General features: G+C 28.4%; 1 protein-coding gene across 1 annotated transcript in view; it reads left to right on the forward strand.

The window, feature by feature from the left end:
- Positions 1-798: 798 nt before the first annotated feature.
- LOC100213020 (glutathione gamma-glutamylcysteinyltransferase) overlaps positions 799-14,110 on the forward strand; it is a 32,387-nt gene continuing 19,075 nt past the window's right edge. Inside the window, exon 1 of the mRNA XM_065813273.1 lies at positions 799-1,386. Coding sequence (XP_065669345.1) covers positions 1,330-1,386 — 57 coding nt within the window. The 5' untranslated portion in view covers positions 799-1,329. The remainder of the gene's footprint in view (positions 1,387-14,110) is intronic.

Here is a 14,110-nt window from a genome sequence, read left to right on the forward strand (position 1 = left end):
TTTTTTTCTTTTAGACAAGGTGCAAAAACGCATTGTAAACATAGTTGGACCTGCTCCAAGACCTGCAGCCAACCTCCAATCATGATCACACCGTCGTAATGTTTCTTCTCTTTCTCTTTTCTACAAATACTATAATGGGTACTGCTATAAAATCTACTAAAATTCATTCTCGTGTTACTCGTCATTAAATTAAATCTCATCCTTTTATTGTGACCTTTCCTAAGTGCTTCAAAAACGCTTATTTTGTCTAATTTTTTTCCTCAAACATCAGTTTTTTGGAATTCGCTTCCTTCATCTTGCTTTCCTGATTCATAAATTTTGCAATCTTTTAAATTGTCTGTCAATCATTATCTTGCTCTATAAACTTCATCTTTTCTCTTCCAGTAACTTCCAACTCTAATAGTGGTTGCTTGCAGTCTTGTTGGAAGCGAATTTTTTTTGTTTTAATTGATACATTCTCCATGGCAGATGAATCTAACTAGAATACTAATCAGACAAGTCAAAGCACAAATCAAACCAAAAAACCATTTAAAAAATGAAAAAGTAGAAATCTAGTTGGGTAAAACTTTCTAATAAAAAGAAGGGGGTTTTTGAAATTTTTTTGTAAATGCGGGAGGATCATAAATTGTTTTTCAAAAGTCGGGAGGCTACTGCCAAATGGGTGAGACTTGGCTGGTATGGTTAACCCCCACTTTTTTTAATTGCTTTGCCCTCGTTGGGACAAAGCAATTTAAAAATTCTTTTGTACTTGACGCAAAGTTTTTTCTTTCCTAAGTAGGAAAGAAAAAACTTTGCGTTATGACTTTCGCAAGTGGGGTCGGCAATGACCGACCCATCCAACCACCTCAGGTTTCTTTTTTGGTAACCTATGACATTTGACCATGTTTAACAACATGTTCAACACAAAAAAAATCATCGAATGTATTCGAATTTTATATTGATATTTAAAGAAAAATTTCAAGCATCGCATTCTTTTGTTTTTTGTTGTTTTTTTTCTTTTTTAATATTTAATTCGTACTTTTTTTAATGTAAAATCGTAAGTTTGTTATTATTGAGAACAAACAAGACAAACATCTATTTGCGACTGAGAATCTGTCTGCATAAAGATATGGACAAATTAATTTAACCCGAATGCAAGAATTGTTACATAGTTTTACCTAAATTTATCTGAAAATCTACCAACTAAAATCTACTGAATCAACTAAAATCTACCTACTAAAATCAATACCAAAATCTACTGAAAATCTACCTACTAAAATCAGTACCAGAATTTTAGAGTCAGTAAATACATAAATACATGCTCTACTTTATAGAATTAAAAATTCACACATGATAAATTTTAAAAGTACATTCAGCTTTGCCAAAAGATTTTATAAAAGTCAAATAGTAAGTGTAAAGTTTTGTAATTTACGCACACACAAACACAGATATATATATATATATATATATATATATATATATATATATATATATATATATATATATATATATATATATATATATATATATATATATATATATATATATTTATATATATTTATATATATATATATGTATATATATGTATATATATATATAAATATAAATATATATATATATATATATATATATATATATATATATTAATATATAATAATAATAATAATAATAATAATAATAATAATAATAATAATAATAACAATAATAATAACAATAATAATAATAATAATAACAATAATAGTAATAATAATAATAACAATAATAATAATAATAATAATAACTTTAATGTTTAATATACTACACTACCACTGTTTTGGTAATGTTTGTAGACTTTCACACCTCCTGAGACCAACATTTGGTTTGTGACTACTTTTATTATTATTATTTTTTGCTATTATCAAATTCTTATTAAATTAACTTTTTACTAACTGCTAATTATTTAAACAAAAAAATAATGTTGGTGCCTAACTCTTTCCAGGAAGTCTCTGCACACACCATAAAGTTAAATATTTTATGGTGTGGAGTCAACTGTGCCAAAAAAAAAACACATGCAAAAAGCAAAACTTGTATATGAATTTTTGTATATGCTGTTTCCGCTGTAATGAATTTTTTTTAGCTGCCTAATCTGATCTAACTTTCTAAATAGATATTAACTAAAAAAAAATAAGCAGTGGAAAATTTTTGAAACAATACGTTTTTCAGTGGTTATAAGCTATTAGTAAAAATCAAATTTATTGCCTTATCTGTTTATTTTCTCACTATTCTTTGCCTACTTAAAATTTAATGTTTGTATCTCTTGCTAATTATTTTTTAACTACTTTGAGTCTGTTTTGCATGAAAGTAATTATCTCTAATTATCAGGTAAGATTTATCTTTCTCATACTAACCAAGTTACCACATTCTCTACCATATTTTATACTCACTCCTCTTGTACTAACCGCAAACTATCTTATCTAAGTTTTGATCTTTACAAGTAGGTGTTTATTTATATTATAAACATATTACAGCCTTAAAAAAATCGTAAGTACTTTTTATTATTAGTTACTATTTTCTATTTGCTTTATGTAATTTTTTGACTTCTTTCAAATGTTTGTTTTAATATTTTTTATAAAAGATGTGCATGATATTTATGTCTAGGTATTGACATATTTATTCATAGTCACACTACGCATAGTCACTACTATCTTCATGAGATCTCTAAAAATGTTGAAGCTGTATTAAAAATTGGGATATGGTTTGGAACTTTTGGCTTTTGTAGTGTATTTATTGCAATATTGAGTAGCATGATATAAAGAGCAGGCGGTGAGATCTGTTGCAAGGACACACCCCTGGCGAGTAGCACTAGTGCAGGTCTCGGGCTTTCTGAAACGACATTGGTGATTGCAGTACATTTCTGAGGAGGGGGATCACCATTTATTCACTACCTAATACTAGTTGGTTTTAATGGCACCAATATTTTTTTTTCCTCTTACATCTATGAATTTTAGTGCTTTGTTAGGTTTATATTATATATTTGTAATATTATTGATGTTCATAAATCCTGTTATGACACCGGTGGTTATCAGTTTTTAATTTATTATTGTCTTGTGTTTGGAGCATAAATTGTACTACATTTTTAAACCAGCGTGGAAAATAAGAAATCAAAGACGAGCAGTCAAACTGACCGGCTAATACATAAAATTGACAGTCAATTGTTTTTTTTGGGCGGTCAAAATTTTAATTCTTTTTTGGTTTAAATTTTCATCGTAGTAATTATTCTGCACTTTAAATAAAAAAATAACTTGATACTTTAAAATGAACAAACTAGTATTCCTTTTTCATTTTTATTATATTTAACAAAAAAATAAAAAATAAACATTTTTATATTATATCAAAATAATTTAAAATGAATACTTAATCAATTATCATTTTATGTAATACAACTATAATAATTGCCTAAGTTACAAAAAACATAATATAGTTTTATCTAACTTAAAAATGTTTTTTTAAAGAAATGTTTCATCTGATTCATTATCTAAAGTTTCATTGAAAGGCGATTTTAAATCTAAAGACTCGTCTAATGACGATTCTAAATCGATTAATGCTTTTATAGTTTTTTTTGTTGTTGCTTTTTTTTGAATAAATTTTTCGAATTTCTTGTGTAGACCTTCGCACCGTATGTTAGGCCCATAATTCAATGGCAGGATTCACATCAAATTCTTCACTATTTGTTTCATCAGTGCACACCCGAATTAGATTATTTAGCCGTTTTTCATTTAAGCGATTTCTTAGGTCAGTTTTAATTCAGTTTTAATTAATTTAACTCTCAACCTTTCCATTCGAAACAGGCAATACGAACAGCAATTTAACAAGAAGTAGAACTGGACTCCAATCTTTTTTCATAGAACTCAAAAAAATTTGATACCATACTTTACAGTACTCAGTTTTATCTGGTCCCAAATACTTGACAGTGATATCTGGTCCCAAATACTTGACAATAAATCCAGATGATGCTACAGAGTACAATTTCGTTGCTTTGATAAGATAAAGATAACAAATTTGCTGGCAATAAAACTTCTATGAATAATGCTATATTAAGAGGTATTCGTCCATGATTCCACTTCTGATGATACCCTTTAAACTTTGCTCTTTCTGCTTGAGTAAAACTGAAATCTGCAGCCATGTTTTCGAGATTCCTTATATATATTCCATATTTGTCTTAGATCATCTCAAGTGCTTGAATTTTATGTGCAATCCATTGTGTTTCTATTTATTATTGCACAAGTGTTTTATTTTATAAAAAGTTTTTATTGCTCAAAACACTGTTTTATAAAGAACTTTTGTCATATAAAAAAATGAGCATGTAATAAAGTATATTATTTTATAAAGTATTTTTTATAGATAAAATTGAAAAAAAAAAATCCAATGTACCTGATGTTTTTTGGGGGCGAATACCTGCAATGTCAAATGAATTACCCTCTTCAAGGATAGCAACAAGCTTTCCTAACTGTCGTAACTTTTTTTGGGATTTTTTATAAATGTTATTCATTTTCAAAATGATGTTGTTGACATCATTAAACGCTTTTATTTCTGCAAATTTATCTTTTAACGCTATCTCAAGGCAATGTGCAACACACCAATCAAAAGTTATCCATGGAATTTCTTTCTGAAGTAATACTTGTCCTATTGTAATACTTGTCCTTTCTGATGTAATACTTGTCCAAAAGTTAACTATAGAATTTCTTTCTGAAGTAATACTTTACACTTGTCCTACTTCCTCTATTTACAGCTGCGCCATCAGCACCAAAACCAACTAATATAGTTTTAAAATCTTCTATACCTTCTGATTATAGGGATTGACTGATTTTATTGAAAACTCCTTCAGATGTTCCATATTCAAGATCAGAAATAAAAAGAAAAGAACACTCAACGCATATCTCGGTCTCTCCTATTGGAGTAGGATCAAAACTAATAATAAATATAGCCTCTTTTTCAATTACAGATACATCTTTTGATGCATCAATTAAAATACTGAAATAATTTTGTGTTTTTAATTTATTTCTGAGAATATTTGACAAACTCAATCCAATGTAATCAATAAAAGTTCCACAAGTTATTTTATTTCTATAAGCTTGGCCAAACTCTACACCATGATTTTCTTCCAAAAGTTGTATTTTAAGATATGCTAAGCGGAAGCTCTTCTTCGGAAATAAAGTATGCTACCTCAAATTTTTTTTCTTGTTAAATTTAGATCTTTTGTGGTCATGGTTTTTAGGCCCGATAAAATATCAGTTTGCCGCATTTCTTTCTGCAGGTTGCTTAATTTATCATTTCGTTTGCTTAGATCTATTCCTTTTCTTTTCATTGCTAATTCGTAGGCTCTTTGATGTGGCAAACGATTTGCATGATCGACTGCGGCACTGTGCTGTATCTTACAACTACCTTCATCGCTTCCCCATTCTGGCGTATATCCTTTATAAATATCAATTTGTTTAGTATACTGACAACATACAGTACATTTTAATGCTGTAACATAATTTCCATTATTTAATATCTCTAGCCATTCATTTGCATTATATTTTGCAAGAGTAGTGTTAACCCATTTTTGAGCTTTTGTTAGCTGTAATTTTCTACTATTGAGTTTTTTCTTCTTTTCAACAGGTGGTTTTAATTCTGATTTGTGTTAAAAATGAAAGTGTTATTTGTCTCTTTTTAGTCGCCTCCATTTTGATGTGTTTGACAATTCTCTTACAATTTAATAATATAAAAAATGTGCAAATTCGCAATTGTTAATTTGAAATTTATTTAAAAATAACTCATTCATTGCTATGACTTTGGAAATTGCGGGAAAAGGTTACGAGAAAAATAAATGAAAAAAAAAAAGCAGAAAATGTTCTTAGTTACAAGCATTAATTTTAAATAATAGTTAAATAAGAACTTCAATTGTTACCGACATTGAAAAAGAAAAATGATTGCACATTTTATATCTCGTTTGTATCATTTTATATCTTTCAGTCATTTTCATTTAAAATCATTTTATAAACTGCTAATATTAATTAGTTGATAATAATGTTAATACCTCTTGCCGGCAGATGCTGAACTAATATTTAATAAAATAATGACAATCGTCTTATGAAATACTATCAAAATTATTTATGTTACTTAAAACGAAACTTTATACTACAATATATATTTTTTTAAGATTTCAATAGTAGAAAAAAAAAGAAAACGTGCATTTCGTAGTTTAAAATTTATCTAAATATTAAAGTTAACTTCTCAGTCACTCAGCGTCAACCAAAGAGTCTTTAAAGTAGAGCCTTTGACACTCAGAGTCTTTAAAGTAGAGCTTTCGACCGCATAGACACACAAAGCAACTCAAACGACAACTTGTTCAAAACTGCTCAGAAAGAAACAATATCCTCACCGACCGTGTTGTCAACCCATGGAATACTTTTACCCAAAATGCAGTGAACACAAAGAAACTCAACAATTTCAAATATGAACTTTCTTTTTTCCGGAGTTTTAACTAATTGAAATCGAAAAAAATTATTTTCATTACAGAGGGGCTTGGTGTGCGGATCTTAGTCGATAATTTGTAAGTTTTGTTGACTACGGATAAATTAAACTAAAAATAAAAAATAAAGGCATTTTTTCATTGCAATTGGCAGCAAAAGATTATTAGAAAAATAAATAAAATGATATAAAGAAAATATAAATAAAATCCATTTATCACAATTTTTTGCATATGATCTTTATTTGACAAAGGTTAAACATAATTGTTTAGATTTTGCTCTATGCCTTGAAGTTATATCAAACACCAAAAATGCTGAATTTGCCTCTGTTCTCATATCTATATTTAAATGGTTTTTAACAAATCTTTATAAGAAATGAAATAAATATAAAATAAATTGATAAATGATTATTTGCCATTATTGTTTTTTAAATGTGTACATATGTTATCAATTTTTCTTTAGTAATTTTTTTATTATAATTATTATAGTTATTTTAATTTTAAAAATAGATAAAAAAATTAAAAGAAAAAATTCTCAATTTTTAATTCTTTGATTTTAATATAATTTTTAACTGACTAATTAATACTAAAACCTTGTTTATAAATGTTTTGTTTTAAAATGTATTTTAAAATATATCAATTATAAAAAAATAGGTAAGTAAAATCTTGTTACTTCAATCAATTTCAAATGTGTAGACAAATAAAAAAACTTCTAAGCAGGCCCGCACAGATTTTGTGGTGCCCAGGGTCAGTTTTTGTTTGGTGCCCCAAACTTTGGATTCCTGGGTAGATTGAATTAAGCATGAATTTCACTGTTTATCGTCTGTATGTCTACTATCACATTAGAATTTAATGAAAACAATTATTTTTGTATTAACTATCGCAGCACATAAACACTCTATACTTGAACTTGGTTATATATGATAAAACTAAAAGATAAATACAATCTAAAATGAGTAGAATTATATATTTCATGAATAAAATATTAGTTATGAAGACTAATCAGATCACACTAGCAGGTTCACTTTGCGTGCTTTCTTCTTTGCAAAACTAGAAATGACATTTTTGTACGATAAAGTCTTGTATAGGTCGTTTTCAATTGAAATCACCATGAGGTTAGTAAGGCGTTCTTCAGTCATTGTTGATTGTGATTTGGATTTGATGAGAGCAAGCTTTCTGAAAGAGCGCTCTCCTTCAGCCAATGAACATAAGATTGTGAATAAAAAAATAAAGCTGTTAACCTATTCCTTGGCTACTTGGTCAAACATAGAGTTATTAGATGGTTTTTTTTTTAAACTTTAGCGAAGTTTATTCTTGTATTATTTTACAACTTCTCTACAGCTTTTTTTCTGCCTTGGGACCCTGAATCATGTTTTCGAAAACTGGACATGACGTTTTTACTCTAAGATGTGTGTTTCTTATTTTTAAATAAAATAAAAAGTTTTTCATTTGTTTCGAAATCAAAATAAATTTTTTATATAGAATTTAATTCTCAAAGGAATTAAAGACAAAAAGAATTAAATGCAATTTCACAATATCAAAATAATTGGAATGAATATATTGAGAAAGAATATTTGAAAAGTGTTGGAATGAGAGTAACTTAACTGATTTATGTAACATAACATAGATAATGTTTTAAAGCAAGCCTTTTGTTTGGATAAGTGTTATGTAATTTGAATTTTAACTACGTTTAAATTAGAGCCATTGCAATCAGTCCTTCCATGCAGAAAAAGTAGAAATTGTGAAATTTTCAATTTAACTTAACCTAAATTTCAATTTCATTTCATGTTATAAAATTCTAAAATATCTTAGAAAAAAAAATCTTCTATTTTGTCTTTTATTTTTTTATGCATTTTGTCTTAATATTTTGCTTAAAATTATGGAAATAATCTTCCTTTTTTTTTTTTTTTCTTTCTTTTTGAATATTTGCTTATCTAAAAGTTTACGGTTTGATAAATTTACAATAAATACAAACTACATATATTAATTTAGGCCAGAGTAAGAAGAAGACATATACTGTCACCTGAGCCCTGTTTACATAATGTCTGTATTTATATAAAAGCAAATATATACATAATCTGTTTTAAAATACATATAAATTTTGCAAAATTCTAACAATGTCTTTAAAGGAATGTGAAACTATAGTATATTTCTACAGTAAAAGATTACTACATCTGTCCAACAACATCTATGGAGTAGTCCAAGACCATCTGTACATTTTTGTTCAAGATCATCTATATTTTTTTTTTACTCTAGTAACATCTGTCTAATATCATCTGAAAGTTCAATGACCTCTAACAACATCTTTAGAAAGATTCAACTGCATCTGGTAATTTTTCTACAAGTCCAATAACATCTGGGAGATTTTTCTCCAGGTGTAGTTACATCTGAAAAAATTCCTATGTGTATTTACATCTGGTTAAAATAATGCACATTAGTTAATATTTTTTTCCAGATGTAACTAAATCTGAAAAAAAATGCTCTATGTAACTACATCTGGTTAAAATAATGTATTATTAGTTAATTCATCTTAAAAATAACTTCATCTTAAAATCTACAGATGTAGTTAAACTTTGATAATTTAATTTAGCAAAGATGTTATTACACTTTGATAATTTAAAAGATGTAACTACATTTGTAAAATCCACAGATGTAGTTGCACAGATGTTATTACACTTTGATAATTTAAAAGCTGTAACGACATCTGTAATATTCATTTAATTTTTGCACAGATGGTATTAAACATCAATGAAATTTCAGATGTTGTTGGACAGATGTTATTATACTTCATTATATTTACAAATATTGCTGGACAGGTGTTATTAGACATGGCAAAAACTGGTTGTTATCCTGACCCTACTTCTACTGATTTAAAATAAAAGTAATATAAACATACATGTATATTAATGCATACACATTTTATATATTATTGTTTAATAAGATATATTTGTTTAGTGATAATAATTTTTTTTTTTTTTGCCATTTTGAATTAAGTTTAGAAAATAAAATTTGAAGTCTGTTGTAATAAATTCTAACTGTAATAAGAGTTTTTTAGATTCTATTTTAAGTGTTCTTTATGATTAGTAAAAATTTTAATAAAATCTTTTATTGAGGGTTGCATGTGCCCTAGGGTGCATCCAACGCCCCATACATTCAAAAATTGATCTGTCCCTATTCTTAAAACTTTCTATTGGTTCTCACAAGACACCCTGTTAAATTTTTTCAAAATTGAATGAGATTTAGGGGGGCCACCTCAAGTCTGAAACTTGCAACAAGACCCTAAACAGAATGAAAAAAAGTTTTTCAAAAGTATGTCATGTTGGGTCTCAAAAGAAGCGAAACTTTATAAAAATTTCAAAAATAACAAAATTTTACACAAAAATTATTATTCTAAGTTTTGTTGCATAAAAATTATTATTTTTTAACAAAAAATTAAAAAAAGCTTTTTTTTGATGTTTTTGTCAAAAAATTATTTCAAGGTATTTTTAACAAAAAAATGATAACTATTTTTGAAATTTTTATAAAGTTTCGCTTCTTTTGAGACCCAACATGACATACTTTTGAAAAACTTTTTTTCCTTCTGTTTAGGGTCTTGTTGCAAGTTTCAGACTTGAGGTGGCCCCCCTAAATCTCATTCAATTTTGAAAAAATTTAACAGGGTGTCTTGTGAGAACCAATAGAAAGTTTTAAGAATAGGGACAGATCAATTTTTGAATGTATGGGGCGTTGGATGCACCCTAATGTGCCCTCTTTGTCCTTGTGCCTAGGTAAAATGTACCCAGTGCCCCCCTCTTCTGGATGGATCTGCTTCTAAGACCAAAGGTAATATTCGTCTGACCAAGTTATCATCATAGCACAGTAGTTTAAATAGTGAACATGAGTCAAATATTTGTTTTGAAATTAAAAATTAATTTTTTGTATACTTAAATAGCATGCAGGTTTAAGTTAAAAAAAAAGTTAAATTTTTTTGTCTGTTTAAAAAGTTACAGCAATGCAAAGTTAAAGAGTTTAAAAGAAAAAAAAACACTTTAAAACCCAACAGAGTTTTTGAGTATACTCGGAAAAAAGTGATGAAAAAAAAGATTATTGATCTAAAACTTGAAAAATTATTATTTAACAAAAAGGGATAAAAAGCCTTCATAAAAACACATTTTTCTGGCTAATAAAAATAATATTTCAGGAAGAAAATTAGATAATTTTTATAAAAGTGATATAAGAACTGTGAACATTTGCACATGATTTTGCTGTGGTTTTTTTACATTTTACCTTCATAAAATGATTAAAGCTCCTGAGCAAACCATGTAAAACCTGAATGGACCTAACATTCAAACATGCAATCAGACTTGTAATTTGACCGTGTCAAATGTTGTAATCCTTTTTTTTTTTTCAAAATGGTCCTGTCCTCTTTTACTAAGTCATGAAATATTTGTTGCAGGGAATTAACGTCCCTGTTTATGATGAAACCATCTTTAACTGTTTGTATATTTTCACATTGTTCTTTTGATAGGTCACAAAGATCACAATATGAACCAAGACCTCGATGAATATTTGAAGCCTTTCTGTCCAAACTATGAATAACAATGTTTACTTTAACATGCTATTAATTTTTATTATGCTAAACAATAATTCCATCTTCCTTCATACAGTGTATGTCTTTGTTAGATAAAGAATGTGATTGGATATTCCATTTGACTCTTTCCCCATTTAAATCATGAGTGACCTTTGAGTAGACTCTGAGTTAGGGTATTGCTGTTCCCACAATGTAATACTTTCATGATTTAGAAGTTAAATGGACAAAACATTGCCATAATAATGTTGCTTGTGTTAACATCGTGCAGTTGGTTGTAAATTTTGTGTCCACTACTTTCATCATAACCAAATTTTACTTCTATTATAAGGCTATTTTCTCTAGAAGAAACAGAAATATCTTCAAAATTCTCTCAATAGTAATCTTGGTAGATTCAATAAAACTTTCATAGACACCAACAAAAGGATCAGGAAGATAATTTTTTGTCAATGGAGTTATAGAATTTCGGAACAATTGAATTTCATTCCAGGTCAGAAATGCATCTATACTGTTTGCTTTTTGCATTTTTCTCTGCTGAGAATTAGTTATTCGTCCTAAACTTGACTCATAACAAATAGCAGCTGCTATCGCTGTCGGCATTTTCAATTTTAATGTTTTATTTTTTCCTTCGCACCTTGTTAGAAGAAACTCATATATAATACAATATATACCTTGCTGGATTAAGGGGAGGGTGCTATAGCTCTGGGCCCAGCATTATATACATTATATGTATATATATATATATATATATATATATATATATATATATATATATATATATATATATATATATATATATATATATGTATATAACCCTTGGAATTAGGGGGAAAATGACCTCAGCAATAACTTATCAACCTCAATCTTTTAGAGGTTAGCATCAGGTTGGCAAAAAAAAATTGATACAAAAGTTTTACCATAAAACATAGAAACGAGGTTGGCAAAAAATTGCCAACCTCGTTTCTATGTTTAAACACGTAGTTGAGGATTGCCCAATGCTGATCCTAATTCCGAGGGTTGTATATATATACTCATTATATGCAACTAATTATAATGCCTGCACATTTTCCTATAGCTTTTGTGACCTTCTTAACAGATGTTTACTTGATAGAGCTGACTGATGTTTTATCATCCTATACTGACTGGTTTCTTCCTCATTCTTATCAGAAGACTCAAAGACTCTGCTACAGGGCGTTGACTTTTAATACTTTTTATGAAATTTTTGAAACACTATTTTTTTTCAAAAGTCACCCACCACAGCATTCAGAGCCGGCTCAACAGCGTGGCCAAGCACCACTTGGCCACAGGCGCCGCTTCAAAGGGGGCGCCAAAAAAATGGAAAATTAAAAATTCAAAAACAAAAAAAATTCAAAATAAATATAAATTAAAAATAAAATAGTTTTTAGATTAAGATTTCAATTTTACAAAAAAAAATTTTAAAGAAAATTTTTAGATTTTTTCAGGACTTCAGATAAACTTTATGATGATAATAATGGTTGCTTTTTGAAAATAGTGGAACTGCTTGCCAAGTTTGATCCTATGATGAAAGAGCATATCAGGAAAATAAAAAGCAAAGAGATTTACAGTCATTACTTGGGTAAAAATATTCAAAATGAAATTATTCAAATTTTATCTAAAGCAGTCAAAGAAAAAATAGTAGTTGATTTGAAGGCAAGCAAATACTACTCAATTATTGTTGACTGTACTCCAGATATTTCCCATACTGAACAGATGACAATAATTCTACGTTTTGTGTCAATACTGCCCACTCCAGATGAAAAGGAAAGCTACGTTGATATAAGAGAGCATTTTTTAAGCTTTATTGACATTATTGATACTACAGGCGCTGGAATGACTGAAAAAATATTAGAAACTTTGGATTCTCATGGAATTTCTATGCAAGATTTAAGAGGACAAGGGTATAATAATGGATCGAACATGCAAGGCAAACAAATTGGAGTTCAAGCCAAGATCCTTCATCATAATTCACGAGCCTTTTATGTTCCTTGCTCATCTTATTCACTGAGTTTAGTTGTCAATGATGCTGTTGGAAGCTGTTTAGACGCAGTAACATTCTTTGACATTGTGCAACATTTGTTTGTATTTTTCTCATCTTTAACTCAGTGATGGAGCGTTTTACGCCAATTTGTCAAAAGTTTAACTTTGAAAAGACTTTGTGAAACTAGATGGGCAAGTAGAATTGATGCATTAAAACCATTAAGACATCAACTGAGAGAGATAATACAAGCTTTAGAAAGCTTCTAAGTATCAAATTACCTGTATCTTCAGTAACAGCAACCAAAAAAAAAATCTGAGTCCAGACCACTACTGCAGAAAAATGACTTTAAATTTGTTTGCTGCTTTATCACTTGGTATGATGTGCTGAGTCAGATTGAGATAACAAGCAAATCTATTCAAGAATTCAATTTAAATATTCCTCAGGCTGTTTCATTAATTCTAACACTTTGGAGTATGTTAAAGATTATAGAACTGATGAACAACTTCAAAAGATGTTAGAAACTGCAAGAAAATTGTCTGTTGAGCTAGATATTGAGCCCGAATTTGAAAAAAAGCGTGGTCGTACCAATAAAAGAATGTTTGCTTATGAAAGTCAAGAGGAATCAATGACTGAAGAAGACAATTTTAAGATTAACTTCTTCAACAGCATTTTAAATCATGCTATTAGATCTTTGCAGGATCGGTTTGAAATGCTTATGCAGCATAATAATCAGTTCAACTTTCTTTACAGTTTAAATGCCAAGGACATTACTGAAGATGAATTATTAAAAAGATGCATGGATTTAGAAAAATTATTATCTTGCAATGAGTTAAAAAATGTTTCCGGAACTGACTTATTTGAAGAGATTAAATATTTGCAAAATCATTATAAGGGAATCTCCTCTCTAAGAAATATTTTAGACTTTATTTGTTCAAACAATTAGAATGCAGCTTTGGGAAACTTATTTGTCTCTCTCAGAATACTTTTAACTCTACCTATATCTGTTGCAACAGCAGAGAGAAGCATTTCCAAGATGAAGTTAATCAAAATGTATATTCGCTCAACAATGACACAG

The sequence above is a fragment of the Hydra vulgaris genome, chromosome 12 (assembly GCF_038396675.1).
Source record: "Hydra vulgaris chromosome 12, alternate assembly HydraT2T_AEP".
Taxonomy (NCBI): domain Eukaryota; kingdom Metazoa; phylum Cnidaria; class Hydrozoa; order Anthoathecata; family Hydridae; genus Hydra; species Hydra vulgaris.